The 23705-nt window shown below is 41.6% G+C and overlaps 1 protein-coding gene across 1 annotated transcript; it reads left to right on the top strand.

Annotated features, from left to right (window-relative positions):
• The first annotated feature begins 1484 nt into the window (after positions 1 to 1484).
• On the top strand, positions 1485 to 21387 carry ldlra (low density lipoprotein receptor a). The gene is made up of 18 exons (XM_069927235.1): positions 1485 to 1602; positions 7147 to 7269; positions 7935 to 8057; positions 8156 to 8530; positions 8833 to 8955; positions 10813 to 10935; positions 11706 to 11822; positions 11914 to 12039; positions 12485 to 12656; positions 13059 to 13286; positions 14136 to 14254; positions 14617 to 14756; positions 15480 to 15621; positions 16873 to 17025; positions 17456 to 17653; positions 17747 to 17827; positions 18416 to 18576; positions 19307 to 21387. Exons 1-18 carry the CDS (start codon positions 1500 to 1502, stop codon positions 19340 to 19342), a joined length of 2643 nt encoding a protein of 880 aa, XP_069783336.1. The 5' UTR covers positions 1485 to 1499; the 3' UTR covers positions 19343 to 21387.
• Positions 21388 to 23705: the final 2318 nt, after the last annotated feature.

Genomic DNA, 23705 nt, shown 5'->3' with positions numbered 1-23705 from the left:
AGGCACACAGCGGGAGTGACAAAACATTATGGGGCATTACAATGGGAATATTAAAGCAAGAATTTGTCTGATCTGGAATATTGGTGTGATGCAAGTGAGAGTGAATTAATTTGAAACTATAAGTTTGAAATGTATTAACACCAATTTCAAAAATAACTTATAAACATTAAGAGCCTCTTGTCAAATGCTGTTATTTCAGCAGATAATTCTGTGGAAGATGGATCCCACGCCAATCTGCAGGACTCCAGATAAATTACATCAGTTGCAAGAGTGTCAGAGTTTATTGTCATGTACATCAGTACAAAGTGCAGAATTCAGCCATTCGTCCCATCAGGTCAATGTTTGTTTCTCACTACTGTACCACAACAGCCTTTCTACTATCAATAACACCTTATAAATTTCTCTCAGTATCCCACTGGTTGGGAAATTTGCCGATGACACCATGGTTGTCAGCAGAATCACAGATGGCCAATGAGACAGCGTACAGGAGGGAGAGAGAGATCAGCTAGTTGAGTGGTGGCACAAAGCAAAATCAAGGAGCTGATTGTGGACCAGGAGGGGGGGAAATCAGGAGAATACAAACCAGTCCTCTTCAAGGGGTCAGCAGTGGAGAGGGTTAAGAACTTCAATTTGTTAACCATGAAGAAAGCTCACCAGTGGTTAAGCTTTGTGAGGAGTTTACAGAGATTTGTTAGGACTCTTGCAAATTTCTACAGGTGTACTGTACAGGGCATTCTGCCTGGTATGGAGATGCCAATAGCACAGGATAGGAAAGGCTAACACAGAGTCCAGTCTTCACTTCATCAAGAACATCAACAAGAGGAGGTGTCTTAAGAAAGTAGTCTCAAAGTTCCCCACTCCCAGGCCGTGCCCTCTTAACTTTGCAGGAAAAAAGTACAGGAGTCTGAAGATTAGCACTCAGTGATACAAGGACTGTTTCTTCCCCTCTGCCATCAGATTCTTGAATAAACAATGGCAAGAAATTCTAATTCTAATGTACAAATTATTACAAGGAGAAAGGGCAGCATATTCTTCTCCAATTTTGAGTTCAGACTCCAGGAGGGCTTTATTATTGAGGATTCCACTCACTTGTATGTGATTGGTGTTTTCCACCAGCCTGTGATTGGTACAGGGGATGTTTGTGAGGAGAGCTTGCTTGTGAAGCCTTGAAGTGTCTCCTGACCAAACGAGGGATGGAGGAGGGGGCTGCCCATTTAAATGGGGTTTTGGTGGGAAGGCAGGTGGACTGTCCACATAAATGGGGGGTGTGGGTGGTAAAGAGTGGGGCTGCCCCTTTAAATGGGGGTGTAGTGGGTAGTTTATCCCTTTAAAAGGGGTGTTGGTGGGAAGGGTGGGGTAAGGGGTAGCTTGTCCCTTTAAATGGGGTAGGATGTCCCTTTAAAAGGGGTGTTGGCAGGAGGGTGGCAGCCCCTTTAAATGGAGGCGTGGCCAGCCGATCACACCACCGGCTGTTTGGCAGCCGGTTTTGAAATACCCGGATGGGCGGGAGCCGGCTCACATTCCGAGCACCGGTTGCCGACATGGGGAGATCGCTGGCTCTGCTGCTCTTCGCCTCGATCGTGGTGCCGGCTGCTATGGACGGTGAGTGGCCGCGGGGAGAGGGGCTGACGGTGCTCCGTGAAGGAGGCAGGCAGGCAGGAGGGGGACTGAGTTGGGGTCGGCGTTAGCCCACGGTGACAGGGTGAGTACGGGCGGCGGGGCTGGGGCACGGCGGGGTCCATGAGGTACCCCACCACCGGGCATGGCCTCACCTCTCGTTTGCCTCCCAGGCGACCGCACTTGGCGGCAAAAATCCCCCCCTCCACCTTACACTCCGCTCCCGCGCGGGGGGCTCGAGCGAACACTCCGGTCAATGGGACGGCGAGCTGCGCCTCTCATTGGTCGGGAGGCGTGGTCCGCCGATCTCCTGTTCGCTTGCGGGCCAATTAGAGCGCCGCACTGGCGGCCAACCCCTTGTGGCCGAAGCCACGCGGGTGCGGTCCGCGCGGAGAACTCTGGGAATTGTAGTTCAACCCACCGTAGTACTGGCTATTTGGCTCCTCTAGACTGTGCCGTCCATGGTCTCCCTTCATTCTAGGAGCCCGCCCGCGTAGTTTCACCCTGCAACTTTTAGAAAAACCATCACATACAAATTGAGTAACATTTCCCTTGAGAATTAGTCTTTTAAAGTCAGATTAGAATAATTCTCAGGAATAAGATTCCATTGATCGCATGTAATAAACGGTGATGAGGCTTGTAAATCCTTGGCAATTGATTGAAGTAATGATTCAGTTCCAGATAAGCTGGTGCTGTAGTTTAGGTCGAAAGATCTTAGAGTTTTTATGTGATGGAATGTGGTGGATTTTCCCTCGTGGGACAATCCACTTTTAAATAAAAATTGTCCTTGTAATCTAAATAAACTGTTTATTTAAAAGGTCACTTAAGAGAGCAGGAAGCAAAGTCCTTTGAATATTTTAAGTAGGTTGCGGAGGTGTGTAAACTTATTTGATGACATCGGGGCTGAACAGTCCCTGCTGTTGTCGGGGTCTTTGGGGTGTTTATTCTGTCTCTGTCAATTCAATAGTTTGAAGAGTGGGCAGTTTTGCTGGGTTCTTATTCCTGAACCAAATTATTTGATCACTGTTGTTTGTGGGATTTGGAAAATGCTTTGCCATGCCTCGTTGCACTATTTGGGGAATGCATTTACCATCTTGGCTAATTTCTACAAACCGAGGATTAAAGAGTATATAATGCGTCAACTGAAACTCTTATTAATGAATTGTTTGCTTCTGGAATTGTCTGTACTCTTAGTTTTGGGAAGTGGAGGGGCTTGCAATGAGGATTAATTGGCTTTTGGACAAAATGCTGAACGGCTCTTGAGGTTCTATTTCCTTAATGGAGGAGTCTCACTCTGGTTTCTTGGTTCTGTTGAGGCGCAAGCCATTGCACTATCTTAATTGGATTTCTTTCTGTTGGAAATTAAAAGGAAATGATTAATCTACAACTTTTATGAATGAACATTCCTTCAAAGTAATAGCCAAGTTAAGAAATCGAGATGACTATCCGGCATTGGGTTAGGACAGGAAATAAATGTGAACAGTCAATCAACTCTGCTGTTGAACAGGATGAAGGTTATAGTTGGCTTATTTCATTTTTTTAATGCTGATGACAGCCCACCAGCATAAAACAATTCCAATTTTCAGAGCAGCCCTAAACCTTTTCCCACTGCAGCCCATTCTTCACGTGTTCATTTGTATCACTCTGACCCTCCCAATATCGAACAAGTTAGAGGCCAATTAACTTGGCAGCCAGCATGTCTTAGGAGAAACTTGTAAAATATGCAAACTACACAGGCAGCACCCGAGGTCAAAACTGAATGTAGTTTCTGAGACTGAAATTGTAGCACTACTACTAAAGCCACTGTGTTCTGAGATTTGTTTCTCCTCTTTGTCTCCATGCATTTTTGGGTTATATTTGCATTGTTGGATTGCGCACACGCCTTGGTTATACAAATTACAACTGAAGGGTTTGAACAATCAAACCACTCCTTTGCACAAGCTGTTATATGCTTTTTCAAAGAGTGGCCTCTGATTGGCTGGCTGGCATGGTATGATCAAACTGTCTTGTTGACTAAGTTACCATTGATGGTCTCAGCTGCCTTTTGGGTATTGATGAGATGGCAACAAAACTTTGTTATCCCCAGCACATACAAACCAGTAACAAATCCCTTGAGAAATTAGCTTTTTTAAAAAAAGAATAGAATAATTCTCTGCAAGAAGACTTTAAAAATCCTTGGTGTAAAAATGCAATGCTGGAGAAATTCAGCTGGTGAAAGATAAAGGATACATAACTGACATTTTGGGTTTGAACCCTTCATTGAGGTACCTTGATGAAGGGCTCAAGTCTGAAACGCCAATTATGTATGTTTTTAATATTTGTTATATAAAGGGCACTGATCTGCTGAGTTTCTCTAGCATTGTCTTTACTTCAACTATGGTGTCTGCAGACTTTTGTGTTGTACTTTTAAATACTTGGCAAGTGTTTGTAGTAATGGTGCAGTTACAGCTACACCTCTGTTGGTGCTGACGTTTGGGTTGTTGCATTTGAATCTTACACTACAGAGAACATACTAGTCACTGGCCGAATAAAGGTGTCAGCTGTGAGATTTTTCTTCAGACCATTGTTGAGATCACACTAAATTGGACTTGGCGTGTTGTTTGAGCTTGCAGATGTAACCTGGGGATTCTCTTGTGGCAAAGTGCCGAGTACTTTCTTGATTATTTATTACAACCGTTCCTGCATTAAATGCCTTTTTATAATGGGGAGTGGCTGCGGGGTGGAGTTCAGAAAGTGGTTCTCTTCCAGGAGAGTGCACCAAATTGTGAGGCTTTTGTTGCCCCATTGGAAGACTTTTGCTGATGTCAGTAGAACTCAATTTGGAACTGAGAGAATAAATGTTCCATGCTAGGCTTGGTGGGGGGGGGGGTGGGGAGTGGGTGGCTGTAGTTGTAAATATTGATTAAATGTCTCATCAGATCATGTTGTTGTATAATACATGTTCTTCGTACATGTACTGAAATTCTTGCTGCAGCTAAACAGATTTTTGAAGGAAAAATGGAGATGATAATTTTTTTTAAAATTGTAAATGTTCATATTTGCTATTGTGTGAGGTTTTAAAAAAAATGTTTACAGTAGTTCAGACGGTCCCTTTTGAGGTGCTGGAGCCGTCCATGCCAAGTGTGAAACTGCTGCTAAACTTCAAACTTCTACCCAAAGATAACTGAACGAGGTCTGACCCAACAGCTATCGACCTATTTTTTTTAAAGTGCCCATCTTTTTGGTATTAATCCCAACTACAGAGAAATGTTTAGCCACTGCTTCCTGTGGGGCAAGAAGTTGATGGCTTCGTACCAGCGATCAGATGCAATAACTCGTGTTTTTAAGAAAACTTCATAATATAATGAATAGGTGCCATTATGAGAAATTACTAACCAGTGTCTGTGGTTAATGAGTGTCGTTGAATTTTTGCCATTTCAGTGAATTCAAACATTTGTGTGAGACGTGCGTGTGTTTCACTTGAGGGTATCACTTCAGCAAGTTACAAAATGAGGGTAATTCCCATGCTGACTGGTATTTTTCCCCATCTAGTACATGGGAACTCCCAGTTGAAGAAGTCCTGAAGATTCTTTATGGGTTGAAATCTCTAACTTTTTAAGGATCCAGCAAGAGTTGGGACAGAGTGACAAGGAAGTAATTCCATTGACTGATCAAGCAGTGTAGATTGATCCAAGATTATATGCAAGACATTTATGGTCGTGTGTTGTTCTGTGTGCATCGCTTGCCTTTGGTAGGTGGTAGTGCAACTTCGGAAACTTCATTTATTAAGGTTTGCATTGCTCTATGTTTACCATTCTTGTGTACAATAGGTGCCTTCATCACTACCCCCTAATTATATTTCCTATTCCAATGGCCTTTATTTCCTCCCCTTAAAAAAATGTTGCATTTCTAAAGATGAATTCCAGATTCCCATCTTGTTTTGATCTTCTAAAACATTGGGATAATGGACATATCCTTAATATATCAGAAATCTGCTTTCTTTCTCCATTACTTAGATCTCTGTTCAAACAAAATCATTTATTAAATAGCGGTTTTAATTTCTTAGTTAGGATTTTTGAAGGAAAAATGGAGATGATAATTGCAGAGTGATCTGTATTTGGACTGCCTTTGATGTGCAAGGGGAAAGGTTGTAGATTATAGTTAGTTGTGATTACATATCGTGCTTCCAACGTCCTGTTTTAACTTTCGATGTGTAGTAACTTTCCTGTTAAGTCTCTGGTGCATTTCTCCTTGAACTTTTGATGATGGAATTAGCATTACACTTCTGAGTCCTTTTTCTTCTTTCCTGACTCCTGCTAAAAGCTCGGATACTCGGGGAGAATGCAGTAGATTTCCAAGGGTGCAGCTCAGTTGGTAGCAAAGTGATATGTATATGCAGAGTGATCTGTATTTGGACTGCCTTTGATGTGCAAGGGGAAAGGTTGTAGTTTATAAATTGACACTTCCAACTTGCATGTGCATGAAAGGGAATGGCCAGATAATCGGAGTTTGATTATAGTTAGTTGTGATTACATATCGTGCTTCCAACGTCCTGTTTTAACTTTCGATGTGTAGTAACTTCTAAAGCAGTGTGGGTGGGGCCATGAAATGTGTAATAACTAACGAGCCAATCCAGACATGTGAGGCTGTCAGCCCACTTTCAACAGCGAATGGGTGAATGTGAATTTGAGATGACTGTACTCATCTGGGTGAGTCATTGTCGGTAAAAGTTTCCTTTACCGAAGAAACTACCAGAGTTGGAAGTTTTGCTTATGTTTTCTTCAAGGGGAAAACTTTCCCACATTTAAATCAAAATACTGACTTGTCTCACCACCAAAACTTTCGAGCTAAACTTAACTGAAGAGTTGGTTTTTTTATGGGTTTAGTAGGAAAGATTGCCAATGAATGAGGTTTATAGGTAGTCAGAAAAGAGTGATTTGTATTTGAATTTGATTTAAAAAGAATGGAATGGACAAATACTGAAACTTCTGAATATTGTTTAGAGTATTTCCTTTGTTAGTTTCATTTTACAAATTAATAGGAAAGTGGAAAAGGGCAACTTGTCACAGGAACATACCATGGTTGAAAATTCCTTCTGTGCAATGAATTGGTCCATTAGGAGAAACCAATAGTTATAGGGAAAAGGCAAACTGCAAATTCAAAGGTTTAGTGCTCTTCGTATGGGTTCATTCAGTTCTGGTCCACCCTTGATCACCTCGTTCTGTACACTTGCTGCAGATTTTACCCCCTCCTACCCTGCCTTGTTCCAGCTGAGAAACGTGAATTGGTAACTTTCAGCAAAAGTATTACTGCCCAAGTGGTCTTTGGGGAAAATGAGGGGGGCAGGGATGGAAAAGAGTATGTAGGGGGGAAGAGTTAATTGGCATAAACAGCCTCCTGAAGCAGCTGTAAACCCATCAGCTAGTGGATAGAAACTTGCTATAATGATGCAGGAAATGGGAGAGGTTTTGGAACGTGTCTGGGAAGATGACATTCCTTTCTGATACTTAACCAGTTCTTTCTCTTTTTCCCGTGTCACCATGATACCAGCAACTGGACGCTGTGATAACAACCACTTCAAGTGTGGTGATGGAAAATGTATTCGGGCACACTGGTTATGTGATGGCCAGTCTGAATGTGAAGATGGTTCAGATGAGTCAGTAGAAACATGCAGTAAGTGAATATTTTTGTTCTTCAGTGGCAGCTGCACTGTTTATAATGCTGCCTACAGGTACTCCCCAACTTGCGACCTATGCGACTTGTGTCCATCTGCACACGTGACCAAAATTAAAAAAAATATTAAGGAAAAATTATATAATTTACACTGTTGGTTGTACTTCATAAACTACAACATAAACAGGGATACAGGGCAAGTAAGAACCAAAATGTATGTCCTTGTTAGTTAGCATTCTGGGATCCATAGGCTGGGCACGGCCATCTTGATTTCTGTGCGCATGCACCAACCAAAGACTCGCGCATGCCAATCCAGGGTATTAACTGCCTACAGTACAATGGTTTTTTAAAATCTCTACTTGTGTCTGTCCACTGATCCCTTTAGGAGACTGGATTTGGTTGTGCTAAATTTTCATGTGCTTACCTGAACTAGTCCTGTGATGGTGTAGGGATGATTGGAAAAGGGATAAAGGTATTTGGAAAGAATAGTTACTTGTGCTTTGACCAAATTTAAATCTGATTATCTATACTTCTGAACCAAGAAAATAAATTGGCTGGTTAGCCTGAATGGGTAAAGCCGTGCTTGAATATGGAATTTAAGGTTGATGTGCTCCTGTAGCTGCTTTGGTTTATTTTGCGCATCATTAAATTTGTTAATTTTCCAGAGAATAAAACCTGTGGTTCCCATGAATTCAGCTGTGGTGGACGTGTTAACAAGTGTATCCCAGAATTTTGGCATTGTGACTCTGAAGTCGATTGTGAGAACAAATCGGATGAGGAAGATTGCCGTAAGTGATCCTGAATTTTCTTTCTCCTTGCTCAACTGTTCCTAACCACTCGAGTGCAAAGCCTGTCTTACAATGGCTTTCTTTCCTGGTCCTGACAGCTGCCCGTATTTGCAAAGATGACGAGTTCCAGTGCCGTAATGGGAACTGCATCTCGCAGAAGTTTATCTGCGATGAAGACTATGACTGCGCCGATGGTAGCGACGAAGTGGGATGTCCACAGCGGACCTGTGGGCCTGAGATGTTCCAATGTACAGACACCACTTGCATCCCAAGGCTCTGGGCTTGTGACGATGACCCTGATTGCACCGATGAGTCTGATGAAAAGAATTGTGGGAAAGCAGCCACACTTGAGCGGCCCAATCCTTGCTCTAACCTAGAATTCCACTGCCCGACCAGTGGCGAGTGCATTCATCTGAAATGGCGCTGTGATGGCAATACAGACTGCAGGGATAAATTGGATGAGGAAGGCTGTGGTGAGTGTTCGCAGTATGTTTTCCAAATGTACCCCAAGAATTAACACGAGCTACAACAGTCCCAGGAGTAGGATTTCCTGCCCCCAAAAATGTACCTGTACTGTGTAAACACTGTCTGATGGCACACTTGCACAGAAATTTGAGGTTCTGGTGTGTTGGCAGAGTTGAGGGATAGCAAAGAAACAAGTCTGCTTCACGAGCTGAGTGGCCTCCCTGTAAAACTAAATGTTGTGAGCATTGGTATGAGAGTTTGTAAACTGGTTACTTGCAAATGTATTCATCTAGATTTTCTTTCTTTTAAGCAATGACAACTTGTCAACCTGATGAATTTCAATGTGACAATGGAATGTGCGTTCATGGAAGCCGACAATGCAATAAGGAGCTTGACTGTCATGACGGCAGTGATGAAGTTGGCTGTGTAAATAGTAAGTTCATTGGTACAAATTGTATATTGCAAATTTTTAGATTTTTGCAGTTGTGTAGACCTGAATTTTGCTGCATGCTAATGTGACCAGATGCAATTTTCTATTGCAGACGGCTGGCTGTCACTTAATGGATTCCTTGCAAAGCTTGGGATCCCACTCTTTTACTGGTCTCCTCTGGACATCAGTTTGGTCTGGTTGGAAACCCTGCTGTAGTCTAGGCATCTCTAACTATGGAGCTAGAATTGAAGCAAAGAAACTTGTCCCATTCTTGGGATATTTTCAATGAGGATTCTTTTCCTTCTGTAAGAATTTTTCTGTATTTGGAAGATTCTGCCCATCTTAAGTGAGTCCTAGATGCTCATTATTACAATGAGAATATTGATAGACTTCATTATACATAGATTATTTAGACATGCAGCATGGTAACAGGCCTTTTAGCCCACAAGCCTGTGCTGCCTAATTAGCCTACATCACCTGATTCATTTTTGAAAGGTGAGAGGAAACCCAGGGAGAATGACCAAACTCCTTGCAGACAGCACAGGATTTGAACCCTGGTCCTGATCGCTGACTCTGTAACAGCATGTTATCCACTGTGCTTCATCTATTTGTCAAACTTGAGCAGATTTTCAGAATGGGAGCTGACTTTGCGTTCTGTATGGTATAACTGGAAACACACTAGCATGGCTGGAGTGTTGGCTGATTGGCAGAAAGCGGAGAGTTGGAATATAGACATCCTATTCTAGTTGGCTGCCAATTGCTAGTGGGGTTCCACAGGGGCTGGTGTTGGGACAGCTGCTTTTTCTGTTGACAATCATTGATTTAGAATGAGTGGCTTTGTGTCCAGGTTTGTAGATGGTACTAAGGTAGGTGAAAGAGCAGGGAGGCTGCAGAAGGACTCTGGCAGATTAGGAGAATGGGCAGAGAAGGGGCAAATGAAAAACAATGTCAGAAAGGGTGCAGTTGTGGTCTTTTGGTAGAAGAAACAAACTATTTCTAAATGGGGTGAAAATTGAAAATGCCCAGATGCAAAGTCCTTGTGCAGATATCCTGAAGGTAAACTTGCAGGTTAAGTTGGTGGTGAAGAAGGCAAACGCAATGTTGGTGTTCATTTCAAGGGAACAGAATACAAGAGCAGGGATGTGATGTTGAGGCTTTATAAGGTACTGGTGAGACCTCCCTTGCAGAATTGTGAGCAGTTTTGGGTTCCTTATTTAAGAAAGGATGTGCTGATGTTGGAGAGGGTTCAGAGGTTGTTTACAAGGATGATTTCAGCATTGAAAGGGTTATCATTTGAGGAATGTTTGACAGCCCTTGGCCTGTACTCATTGGAATTTAGAAAAATGTAAGGGGGAATCTCATTGAAACATTTTGAATGCAGAAAGGTTGTTGCCCATGGTGGGAGCATCAAGGACAGGAGGGCACAATTTCAGAACAGATGTGGATAAATCTCTTTAACCAGGGAGTGGTAAATCTGGCAGTTATAGAGGCCATGTGCATTAAAGGGAAAGGTGGCTAGGTTCTCGATTAGCCAAGGCATCAAAGGTTGTGGGAAGAAGGCTGGGCAGTGGGGCTGAGTGGTAGAATGGATCAGATGATTAAATGGCAGGGTAGACTCTAAAGGCTGAATGGCCTATTTCTGTTCCTATCTAGGTGTTTGGACTGTGGGGAGATAAAGATATGATGGGTTCCCTCCCTCCACCCCTCTCCCTTAACCTGGATGTTGATGAAATTATTAAAGAACTGTCCTATTTGTTCTATAATCAACTGGTGTCTTTTTGCCACTTTTAGTGCATTGGGTCAAACTATGGTTGCAAAGTAGTTGATTCTTGTTTAACTTTCCTAAGTGTTTGTTTACAGTAACCCGGTGTGATGGTCCCCACAAGTTCAAATGTAGGAGTGGCGAATGTATCCTACTGGACAAAGTTTGTGACAAGCAGCGCGACTGTCGCGACTGGTCAGATGAACCCCTGAAAGAATGTGGTATGTTGGTTGTTACTTTTTGGGGTTCTTTTTGTAGTCACCTTCTTGGAAGGTGAACATTTGACTGCTTATAGTCTGGTAAATGGTGATTTAACTGCAACTTCTGCTACTGTCCAATTTCTACTTGAAAGAAAATGGATTTACTGAGGTGTTTAGTTTGAGTCACTGCTCCAATCTGCTGAGGTTTCACTGTAGTAGTGTCCGTGAGGTTGAGCATCTAGGGAAGTGATTATCAACCTTTTTCCCCCACTCGCTTAGGATGCTGTAGGTGCTCTGCGGCTAGTCAAACATTACTTAAGGTGGTGTGTGAGTGAGGGGGGGTGGGGGGAAAAAGATTGAGAACCACTGATCTAGGAGATATCCAAATTGATAGTCAGTATTTTGGGTTGAATGCTTTCTCTTGAAGAGGGATAGGCTAGTTTCATCCATAGGTGAGCTAGAATGTTGATGGCAGCAGGAGGATGGATCAAGGAATCTCTGCTCACTGGGGTGTAACTAAACAGGAAGAATGGGTTAGAAGTAAAACACTGAAGTCTGAGACACTGTAGTTCAAGTAAAAACACAACGCTGGAGGAACTCAGCAGGTCAAACAGTGTCCTTTATGTAGCAAAGAAAGATACAGAACCAACATTTTTGGCTTGAGGCCTTTGTCATCAAGGTATGGACAGGGGGAAGGGAGGGAGAATGGCGAGTAGGCTAGCAGAAAATGGAGAAGCTGATGTTAATGGGTTAAACTGGAGTTAATGACATTCTTGTAACATCTGGTCCAGGTGTGAATGAATGCCTGATTGAGAATGGAGGTTGTTCACACATCTGTAAAGATCTGAAGATCGGCTATGAGTGTCTCTGTCGACCTGGATTCCGACTGGTTGATGATAAATGTGAAGGTGTGTATGGCCTCCTTTCCAGCACCACAATTCTATGGCACAAAAGAAAAGCAAGAACAAAAGCGAAATGATTTTGACATCTATCTTTCAGATATTGATGAGTGTGAGAACCCAGATGCCTGCAGTCAGATTTGTATTAACTTGGATGGTGGATTCAAGTGCGAGTGTAATGAAGGCTATCACATGGATCCAGTGACCAGGCAGTGCAAAGCAATTGGTGAGAACCACCGAGGTTGTGATTGAAGTTGTTGTGTTGTTAATTGCTGCATCTTTCTGTTGGGTTAAATAGAACTTATTTCTTAGTGCACTGCTGGTTGGATTGGCTACTTGATTAGCAATGCCTTCACCATGCATATTATTGTGTTAGTGAAGCCAGAATAGGCTTCCTTTGTAAATGGTGACATGGAGTTCATCGCTTACTGCCAACGCTCAAGGTCAGACGCCTGACACTCTACACTTACTTGGGAGCACGGGGTTAGAAAGTCCACGTCTTCATTGGTGATCAGCACTGTCGGTCGTTATGTAACCTTCATGGAGGTCGGCGCCTGTGGTGCAATGCACAGACTAGTGACGTAGTCTTGTTGACCTAACCTGAGCTTTTTAATCGGTGTGTTTGTATGAACTGGCTGAATATAATGTTTACCACTTTGAATTCTTTTCAGGAGCTGTAGCATATTTATTTTTCACCAGCCGGCATGAAGTCAGGAAACTGACTCTTGACCGAAGTGAGTACACTCAGCTGATCCCCAGCCTGAAGCACGTTGTGGCACTAGACATGGAGGTAGCCACAAACAAAATCTATTGGGCTGACCTACATGAAAAGAAAATCTTCAGGTGAGATTCTGTCTGCCGATTGGCACCAGTGAATAGGGGTTAGATTGCGTGATCCTGATTGATTTAAGACTCTTGATTGAGAGATTGGGTTTGGATTTCAGTGTAGGACATGGAACATTACAGGCCCTTCAGCCCTTGTTGTTGAGTTGACCCAGGGTTTTTTTTTAAAAAAAAAAACACCCACTCAACCCTACTCTGTAACCCTCTATTTTTCTTCCATCCATGTGCCTGTGCCCCTAATGTTTCAGCCTCCACCACCACCCTGGCAAGGCATTCTAGGCCCCCACAACTCGGAAATTGTTAAAATTGATGGCTAGAGTGAATGCATCTTTTGTTGTGTCTCGATTTCTGGGGGATTGAAGTTGAATCTCTAACCGCCAGCAAATCTTTGTCTTCCTCCAGTGCTCTAATGGACAAGGCTGAGAACTCTTCCCATCATTCTACAGTGATTGAGACAGAGATTGGGGCATCTGAAGGTTTGGCTGTAGACTGGATTCACCAGAATATTTACTGGACAGATTTCATTGCCAGTACAGTCTCTGTAGCGAATACAGCTGGAACAAAGAGAAAAATTCTCTTCAAAAAAAACATATCAAAGCCCAGGGCCATTGTGGTGGATCCAGTTCATGGGTAAGTACAGCTCCTGAAACCAAATTGAGGATTAGTTTATAGTGAAACACAATAGTCTGCAGACGCTGTTATTGTGATAGAAACACCAAAATGCTGGAGGAACCCAGCAGGTCTCACAGCAACCGTAGATTTTAACAGCAGCATCTATGTGAAAGATTGTATATGGGGTCCTTTAAATTTGCACATTAACCAAGACATTGTTTCTTGGGCAAATTTGGAGAAATTAGTCATTTTTTTTAAAATGTAGACCTACAGCATAGTAACAGGCCCTTTTGGCCCACGAGCCCAATTACACCCAATTGACCTACAACCCTGGTACACTTTGAAGAATGGGAGGAAACCCACACAGGCATGGGGAGATGCACAAACTCCTTACAGACAGCGCGGGATTTGAACCCAAGTAGTTGGTGCTGTGACGGTGTTGTGCTAACCATGCAGCATTAATTTGTAGCTGAGGAAAATTTTTAAAAAATAGTTTTGCAAAAATTGGTAATGTCTCTTGGTGGTTAGAAGTGTGGAGCTGTGAGAATGGACATTTGAAAAACTTCAGATGCTGGCAACACTCAGCAGATTGGGCAGCATCTGTGAACATGAAGGCGACTGGGAAAGGAAACCTTTTTCTCTCTCCCTAATTCTCCCCAAGTTTTCAAGCTGAAAGTTTTCTTTTTCACAAATGCAAGACCTAAGCATTTTTGCACATGTCCTGCATTTAGACAGCCAAGAAAGCCTCCAGGTGACCATTTGGTGTTTTGAGAACAAAGTGTTTGGATAACTTTTTTTAAAATTTTGATTTGGATCGCTATCCAGTCAACAGAGTGGTCTGATTTAATGATTCTTTGTCCCTCTTAGCTTTTTGTATTGGAGTGATTGGGGAGAACCTGCTAAGATTGAGAAAGGTGGTTTGAATGGAGTGGATCGTATGACCCTTGTTAGTGAAGGGATCAAGTGGCCAAATGGAATCACCTTGGGTGAGTCTTTAGAGCTTGATTTTGTAACTTTTTTTGAGCATAAATGGACCATCAGTTTGACTCCCTCCGTATAAGAACATAAGGAATAGGAGCAGGAGTCCCGTTGAGCCTGCTCCGCTATTCAATGTGATCATGGTTGATAGACTAGTCTCCACCTACCTGGCTTTTTCCCCCAAATCTCTTAATTCCTCTACTTTAAAATATTTCTCTTAACCATGAACTTTTTTCCATTGGCCTTCACTGCAGTATTTTCTGGAATATTTTTAATGATTCTTTAAAAGTCATTTTAAATTGCATGAGAATATTTCACTTCGGGTCCTAAATAACGTATTGAGGCAGTGCATGATGGGCTTTTGTTCCAGATTTGGTGAATCAGCGACTCTACTGGGTGGACTCTAAACTTCACACTTTGTCAAGTATTGGTGTTACTGGAGACAACAGGAAGACCTTGATCATCTCTGAAGACAAGCTAGCTCATCCTTTTTCTTTGGCTCTGTTTGAGGTGAGTGGGTACATGCAGTAAGATTAAACAACTGTTGATTAGAAAAACCTGGCTCGCTTGTGGCTGGTTATCTCCAAGTGAAACCTTTTGTTATAAATTCTGAGCCACAATCTAGGATTTTTAAATGCTGTACATGCCGTTGTATAGGACAACCCTGGAATTTCTACCTAATTGGTGGTTTTGTACAAGATGACTCCTTCCCCCCCCAAAAATCCACTAACTAGTGGATGCTGTTAAAAGCAAATCACAATAAGGGTTTGGATATTTTGAAATAAACCACTGTCGGCTCCTGTACAGGCTGTTTACAGCCTGTACTAAGCCGATGGCAGTCAGACTGGGCGAGTGGACCCTGCTGAGGAGCGCTGAGACTTCAAATAACTGATGTGGGGCATGCATGAGATTGCACTGGAGCCAGCAGGAAGATAGCGGTGGTGTTGCAACAGTTGTCTGTGTAAGAATTGTAGATCCTTTGTATAGGACGACCCATTTTAAAGGTGAAATTTTAAAGTTTTGAGTATGATCCTATACGACAGCATTTACGATGATTTAAAAGGTTTATAAATTTGGAAAATATCAGTTTTGTTCTTTATTGCCTGGAGTCTTGAATATGTTCATTACACTTTCAAAACCACCCCCCCTCCTCCACCCACCCACCCACCCACACACACACCTCTCTGATTGGCTTTATTAATATTTCTTATCTCCCCTCCCTCCCGATTTTAGGATAAAGTCTTCTGGACTGATATGGATCACGAGGCTATTTTCAGTGCCAACAGGCTCACTGGGAGCGACATTCTCACAGTCATTGAGAATCTGGATGTTCCCCAAGACATTGTCCTCTATCACCATCTTCGACAGCCCAAAGGTTGGTTGCTAGTTAAGATTTGCCTTTTTTTATAAAAAAAATACTAAATAGGACTCTAGTTAAAAATGAATGGCATTAACATTGACTTCTTGTAGGTTTCTGGTAGCCTACTCTCTGTTCTCTCTCCCCCTTCCCTTTCTTTGTTTTTGTTCCTCCAGCTCCATTAGCAGAACCATCCCTCCCCCTCCCCTCCCTATTACCTCCTGCCTGTTGGGCTGGGATCCCCTCCTTCCCCCACCCTCCCACCATTTTGTTTGGCTGTCTGCCTACACTTTGCTCATATCTTGAAGGGCTCATGCCTGAAACATTGGTTACATATCTTTATCCTTGCTATATAAAGCACGCTGTTTGGCCAGCTGAGTTTCTCCAGCAATTGTGGTTTTACTTCATTCATGGTGTCTGCAGACTTTAGTGTTTTACACCAGGCCATAGTTCTTTGGAGGTCCACTTGCTCTTGATTGCAAGTTACTTTTGGCCATAGGTAACCCAAAGGCAAGCACCTGCAGATAGACACAATGCCCTTGCTGTCTGGCATTCTTGGTAGTCCGTGACAATGCTTTTCTTCAGATTGTCCCCAATAGATTGAACTCTTGTGTACAGACACCATACAAACAACCCACCTATTATAATTACTGTTGCATTGAATATGCTTTCAACAGTTTTGTCCTTGGGCTGAGGGAGAATAGTCAGAGCCTCCTGCTCTTTGACCAATCATTTGGTTACCATAATCTTGTGTGGTTGACATGAGACGATGTTCTTTTTTTTTTTTTTTAATTTTTTATTTTTCACACCATAAATCACAATAGCCATGATATACACTTTTTCTTTTCCACACATTTACAGTGACTTTTTCTCCCTCCCCCCTCCCTCCTCCCAAGCCACCCCCCCATCCCCCCCCCCTCTCATCCATTTTAGTTATACAATCTAGGTTGCATTAATTCAGTTAGACAATGTTGTCATTCAACAAAAATACACCAGAAATTCTACTGAGTCCATTCTTTTCTTCTCTTCTCCTTCCATCAACTTAGGTAATGTTTGTTCCCGGTAGGTTTTCGCTATTGTATTTAATGTAAGGCTCCCATACTTGTTCGAATATTTCAATATTATTTCTTAAACTATATGTTATTTTTTCTAATGGAATACATGAGACGATGTTCTTGATGCACATTTTGTTTTACTGTCGTAGACTATAGAAACAAAGATGGCAATTGCTCTTTTGTATCTAACCACATTTTTCCCTTCCCCTTCCAGGTGTTAACTGGTGTGAGAAAAATGGGCAAGTTAATGGTGGATGTGAGCACCTGTGTCTTCCAGCACCACAGATCACCACTCGTTCACCAAAGTACACTTGCGTTTGTCCTGATGGCATGCAATTGGGGCCAGATATGAGGCGCTGCATTAAAGGTTTGTTTTCTTTGTAGTCTTTATTGGGTCTATTGTGGGGCGATCTGAGATGCAGATTTTTGTTTTAATTGAGGAGCATGTCCTGCAACATCATGTGTTTGGAGAGCAGCTTTTAGTTTTTTTGTGGGGGGGGGGGGAATGGTCCCATTACAAGTGGCAGGAAGAACAAAATCTTCCCATCAGTGGAGTGATCTAAATGTATCATGGCTGGATTATAAAGGGGAGGGCACAGTGGAGCAAGAAAGTGGTTTGATTGTAGGAGTGAGAAACCAAGAAGTCCTTTGAAAGGAATACTGCTTGGTGGATATGCATTTCTTTCTTGTAATCGAAAGAAATTGTTCAAAATCCCATATTCTCTGCCTTAAATGGTAATAGAGACCAGATTGCCAAATGGTGCACATTACTGACCATTTTGTCTTATTTTTTCCAGCTGACATCAAACCTACTGTCACGTCAACCACAGGAAAAAAAACATCGAGTCATAGTGGTCAGACCATCATGGCAGCCAACCCCACCACAGCCAAGAAAGTGACCACCCATAGCTCCAAACCTGCCAACGTCGCAACACCTCGTGCAGATCCCACCACACTTCCCACTGTCCATGAACTGCTCACCATTTCCCATAAAGGTGCATTTCTTAACTAGTTCTGTGAAGCAATTGTGAGGGTTTTTCTTTTCTCCAAATTGCGTTTGGGTCTCTGACTGTTGTTTTCCCTTTCAGGAGAGCGAAGTGAGGTAGCAGCTGAGGCAGCTGCTACAAACCATCAAGGAACTAACGCGCTGTGGTTTGTTCTACCGTTAGGTACGTTCAATCCAGACTAATTGGGGAAATTAAACTGCAGCCCTAACATTTGTGTAGATTCCAACTGATTACCCTGGGGATTATTCAAGTTTATTATAATCCAATTGTCTAAGTACAACTGGACGGGAACAGTGTTCTTCAGTCCCTTGTGCAAAAACAACATACAAGTGGTATGTGCTCAAGGTATGAACTCAAGCCCAAAAGTAAAAACAATGTTGGAGAAACTCACCAGGTCAAACGGTGTCCTTTGTTAAAATTAAAAAAAAAAAAGAACTAATGATTAGGGCTTGAGCCCTTCATCAAGGTAAGGTACACTGACACGCTGAGTTTCTCCAGCATTGTGTTTTTATTTCAACCACGGTGTTTGCAGACTTTCATGTGGTTCTGGTTTTCAAACTAGTCGGCCACTGCCCTCTCCTCCCAGGAAGGTGTTACCTAGAGTTATGTTGCGACAGTGAGATGGCCAGCGTTTGCTGCTTCTCAATAGAAATGAGGATCAGGAAATCTGTCCTCCAAACTGGAATGTGCTGCCCTTTAATATGTGACTCCAGGAAGGTAATAAATGAAGTGCTCTTCTACCTTCTCCAGCGATCCTGGCACTGCTCGGTACTGCTGTATATTTCATCTGGAAAAACTGGAGGCTGAAAAACACCAACAGCATCAACTTTGATAACCCTGTCTACCAGAAGACCACTGAAGAGGATGAGGTCCACATCAGCCGTAACCAAGTTGGCTACTTGTACCCCACGGTGAGAAATTGCTACTTAATGTTTCCTATCAAGTGGAAGTGGACCCAGTTGTCTAGTGAAATAAATTAAGCTGCATTGGCCCCTCCTGGAGTGAAAAGTGAAAGACTAGTCATGTAATTCTCCAAGCTATTGTCAGAGCCAAACCCTGGAACCTTCAGTGAAGGTGACAGACTGGTGGGTTCTGATTGGCTTGTTCCATCAAGACTGATGTTGGACTACAGGTTAGATTCCTTCTGCACTAATTTTATTTTTGTCTCTTCGATCCATCTATCCCATGTACCGCATTGCCTACCTTATTATGTGTACCTTTTTTTGTTACCAAGCTATTTTCTCAAGTATTCCTTTTTAAGGTGCTAAGCACCTCCTCACCATAAACAAATGCCAATGTTGACATGGTTTTGGGCTGAGCTGACTGTATTCATGAATTTGGAGTCTTAACGGGCAAAGATTGATTTGTCTCTGAAGGCTTTTTGTGAATTGGATATGTTTTTGCAACAAGCTACCAGATTATGGAGCTTGAATTGTTGTCTTGAGATTTAAAATGGTATCTCTGGATCATTTAGTCTTGAATATCGAGCTGCTGGTCCACAACTTCACTGTACTGAACCTAAGCAGGATTTGAATCTCAGAACTATGGTTCTGAATTTGCAATCTTCTGAATGGGTCAGGACCTGACCTATTTGTAATTTTTGTTGCATGAAGCTAAACAAAATCTTTTTTATTTTTGCAGAGAGCAGTTGTAAGCTTGGAGGACTACAGTGCTTGACACCAAGAACCTGCCTGCAAAGTGCCTCATGAAAGCAACACTGTCAATCAACCTGGAATGTCAGATGTACTGTTCAGCCCATCCAACACACCACTCCTTTCATTTCTTTCTTCGGCAGAGCCACTCCGTTGTTTTTTTTTAATTGAAGTGCCATTTGCCATGGATTTTATATTGTGGTTTTTCTTAAAAATGAAATCCAACTTCAAATATTATGATCTCTGAATGCAAGGAACCTTTCAGGACTCATTTGAGATGCTTGTTGAAGATATGTGCATCTGATGTGGTCAAAAATGGACACTGATAAAGTGTGGGTTAATCTACTGAATGTAAAAAGGATAAGATTTGAATATAAAAGTGCAGATTTGATTTTATATAAACATATATATATATATATATATCAGTTCAGGGTATGTCTTAATTTGTATGTTTTTGTAAATATTTGTGTACAGCAAGGTCAATACATGAGTGAGCTGGAATTTTTCTTTTCCTGACTGGCTTCCTCATGTATTGGTTTGAGGCTGGCCTATGGATAAGGGGCACTTGCTGTTTCAATACCACTGCTGTTTCAATACCACTGCTGTTTCAATACCACTGCTGTTGAAATAGTGACTTTAAGGATGTTATTCGATCGAGTGCAAATTTATGTCCAACCTTGAACCTAAAGGTTTTTCAGTGTGGTGGGAGTGTGAATGGAGGCTCGATTTTAACATTGAAGAATTTGGGAAGGTACGTGAATGGGAGGATGTGGATGGCTATGGATTGGGTGCGGGTCATTGTAAACTAGAAGGCCAAAGATGGCAGTTTCTGTACTGCAATGTCCTATGGTTCCTTCACAATTCACTCCAATAGTTGTAATGCTGGAGTGCATTGTTTTCTCCTGAAGAAATGTTTGTCGAGCACTTAATTCTAGTAGACCTTGTTCCACAGCAGCAGTGAGATGGTCACTGGTGCCCCTTCATAGCTAAGGCCATCCCTCTTTACAAGGGTTGGTACCAGACAAAAAAGCTTGTATCTAGCTCACTCTTTAACTTGTAAATAACTGTAAATTGTACATTTTTTTGAAGGAAATGTTTAATAATTTGCAATGTTGATGTTTAATTTATTTATTTGTCTTCTGGAGTAATTATAAAGCCGCTGACTCTCACAGTGCAATATGGAGAGTGCCAATAGCTGAAATACTTGGGGGGGGGGGGGTGCTGAATTTCATAATGCACTGGACTGAATTAAAATTTGTGCCCAACTAAACTATCTTACTTTCCTATTTTTTTAAATGTAAATGTTTACAATAGCTGTCTTTCTTGTTACAACTAGAGAACATATTTAAGAAATAAAAATGGTTTTGAAAAATTAGATTCTAAAGCAGAATCTATACCATTGAAGGACTGCAGGGTTGCCTCCACACTGCCAGACAACATTTCCATCGTGTTGGCTAACAGCATGCCCACTTCAGCAAAATTGGCCATGTGCGTGCTCCTGCTCTAGGATGCTGCATGCCGCTGAAACTGGCCAAGTTGTGACACCCTTCCATGCACTAATCGGTGTGATTCTGTTGCGAATGTGGTTCACTACCTTGTCCCCTTCTCCCAAACCTGAAGGGTGCAGGGCAGTGGCTAGGTACTTGTAACATTTACAGAACTGCTGCACATGCTAACACGTCCAAGTGCCTCTCTGGCTGTGCTCAACTACAAGTGGTTCAATAACAGGATGTATTGGTTAATCTTTTGAACTTCTGTTAAATGTTCTGTGTAACCCCTTGCTACCTCTGGTGCCATAATCACTGGTGTTTCAGTAAATGTGAACTTATTTTTGAAACTTGCCATTTTTAAAATGAGTTGATAATGGGCATTTAAATCAGGAGCTGCTATTAAAGTTGCCCTGCTCAACTTAAATGTAGTCTGTCTTCACATCACATTGGTGTGAATGAATCCAACTTTGACTAAAGGATTGTCTTGAATGTTGAGTGGTGTGACTGTATAAATTGCTCTATTTTTTTCCTTGCATTGTTTTTCCAGCGATCAGCTCAATAAAATTCATTTTGAAACCTGTTGCTCTTGTGGGTATAATTTGCATTCCAATTAAAACGTCTGCAATAAGATATTGCATATTGCCTAATGCAGTGAGATGGTCCCTTCATTGAAGGTTATCTCTAACATTCATTTAGTTATGTAAAGAGCCCATTTAGAGTATAGAATGGCACTGAACAAGGTTGGCATGATTTAAAAAAAATTACTTAATTTTTCAAATTGGACAAAGAAAAACATAAAATTACTCTAACCCCTCCCCCTCCCTCCTCTAACATTTTAAAAAAAAACCCACTAAAAATCCTAAAAAAAACTTTCCCCAATTCCCCCCTCCCCCCCAAAAAAAACTTGCAACAAAAACCAATATTCTGACTGGTGTGCCAAACTTATTACAGTTAATTAATTTCTTTAGTCATCCATTTCAAATATACTCCCCACGTATCAATAAAAAATTATTTTTCACATTGTAAACTTTTCTAAATACAAGACTGTAATTCATTATGTCATGTTTGCAAATTTAGTTTTGCATCATTCTTCCATGTAACAGCTATGCATTTTCTTGCTACTGCTAAAGCTAACTTTAATAAAGCTAAATCTGGTTCAGGCATTCTTAAATCAATAAGTGGAGCCTTATCATACCCAATAAACGTAATCTTGGATCCAACTGAATATCCATTTTAAATAATTTTCAATATCTCAGATCGCCCAATAAAGACTACAAAGAAAACAAACCTTTAATGCAGCGCTTCATGTCTGGCCCCAATTGCATGCCATCGGGACAAGCGCAGGTGTACTTTGGTGAAAGAGTGGTGCTGGAAGACACAGGTGCTCACATCCACCATTTACCTGCCCATTTTTCTCACACCAGTTAACACCTGGAAGGGGAAAATGTGGTTAGATACAAAAGAAGAGCAATTGCCATCTTTGTTTCTATAGTCTACGACAGTAAAACAAATGATTGGTCAATTATTTCCTGTAATGACTTTAATGAAACCTTTGGGTCAGTTAAGTATATCAAAACATCATCTGCAAATAAACTAATTATATATTCATTTTCCTTCACTAATTCCCCTAATACCTAAATCTTGTCGAACTGCCTGAGCTAAAGGTTCAATTACTAAAGCAAATAAAGTAGGTGAAAGAGGGCAACATTGTAGCACGAGTTAAAGGATTTTGAAATCTGACCATTTGTTAACACCCTTGCTGTAGGTCCCGCATATAAAGCCTTAACCCAACCTCTACTTTTTTTTTAAAAAGGGCCAAAATTAAATTTTCCCAATACTTTAAACAAAAGTTTCCATTCAACATGATTAAATGTCTTCTCAGCATCTAAAGATACAACCATTGGTTGGTTATTTTGTTGTTTTGCCACATTAATTAATGAAATAAACTATATTGTCTGCTGAATACCTACCTCTAACAAAATTTACCTGATAAATATGAACCAGTTTTGGTAAATAATTCATTAACCCATTGGCCAAGACTTTTTCCAATTTATAGTCAATATTTAATAATCATATTGGTCGATATGATAATACTTTTAAAGGATTTTTTTGGTATAACTAATCAATGCTCTTGAGAAAGATTCTGGAAATACACCTGTTTCAGTTGCTTCTTTCAAAATATCTATATATAATGGAAATAATAAATCATTAAACTCTTCATAAAACCACCGTAAAACCATCTTCTCCAGGAGATTTCCCATTAGGCATTGATTGTAAAGCTTCCTTCAATTCTAATTCAGTAAATGAAATATCTAAATTCTTCTGCTTCATTCAACATTGGTAAATTTAAATTATCCAAAAATAAATCAATTTAAATGTATTTGTGAATACAAGAACCTGTTTTAATCAGGAAGAGTCAGATTATGCAGCATGTTGGATCCTGGTGACCAAATTGTTTAAGGTTACCACAAAAAATGAGGCAGACGTACCTCCCTGGCATCCTTTGAAGTACCTGCCCCCGCCGTATAATAGTCAGAGGGGAAGGGAGAATCACCAGGATGCTAGTGATATTCCTCCCGAGGAACATCAACAGGTGAGGGGGCCGATGGAGGAGTACAGGCCTGTGCCCCAGAGCTGGAGGAGGCAGGACAGAAGAGCTCGGACAGGCTGGAGAAACATGAGAAAAAGAGAAGGGGCAAGGTGGAGATATTACAGGACGATATAAAATCCTTTCCATTGGAAAGAAAGGAACAAAAAGCCCAAGCCAACATGCAAATGTTCCCTTTGAGGGAGGTTCCGATAGGAGAAGGGGCTTTGGGATTTGTCAATGTTCCGCTCACCAGTGCAGAAGTAAGAAGTTTCAAGAAGGAGATGAAAAATCTCCTGGAGGACCCTCTA

Source organism: Narcine bancroftii, chromosome 3 (genome assembly GCF_036971445.1).
Source record: "Narcine bancroftii isolate sNarBan1 chromosome 3, sNarBan1.hap1, whole genome shotgun sequence".
Taxonomy (NCBI): Eukaryota; Metazoa; Chordata; class Chondrichthyes; order Torpediniformes; family Narcinidae; genus Narcine; species Narcine bancroftii.
Note: the sequence above shows the minus strand (reverse complement) of the source record. Positions and strands in the feature narration are given on the sequence as shown.

Coding starts and splice junctions, on each gene's coding strand:
- ldlra (XM_069927235.1), top strand. CDS start 1,500: ATGGGCGGGAGCCGGCTCACATTCCGAGCACCGGTTGCCGACATGGGG. Junction 8,531..8,832: donor ATTGGATGAGGAAGGCTGTG/GTGAGTGTTCGC, acceptor CTTTCTTTTAAG/CAATGACAACTTGTCAACCT. Junction 12,040..12,484: donor CAGGCAGTGCAAAGCAATTG/GTGAGAACCACC, acceptor AATTCTTTTCAG/GAGCTGTAGCATATTTATTT.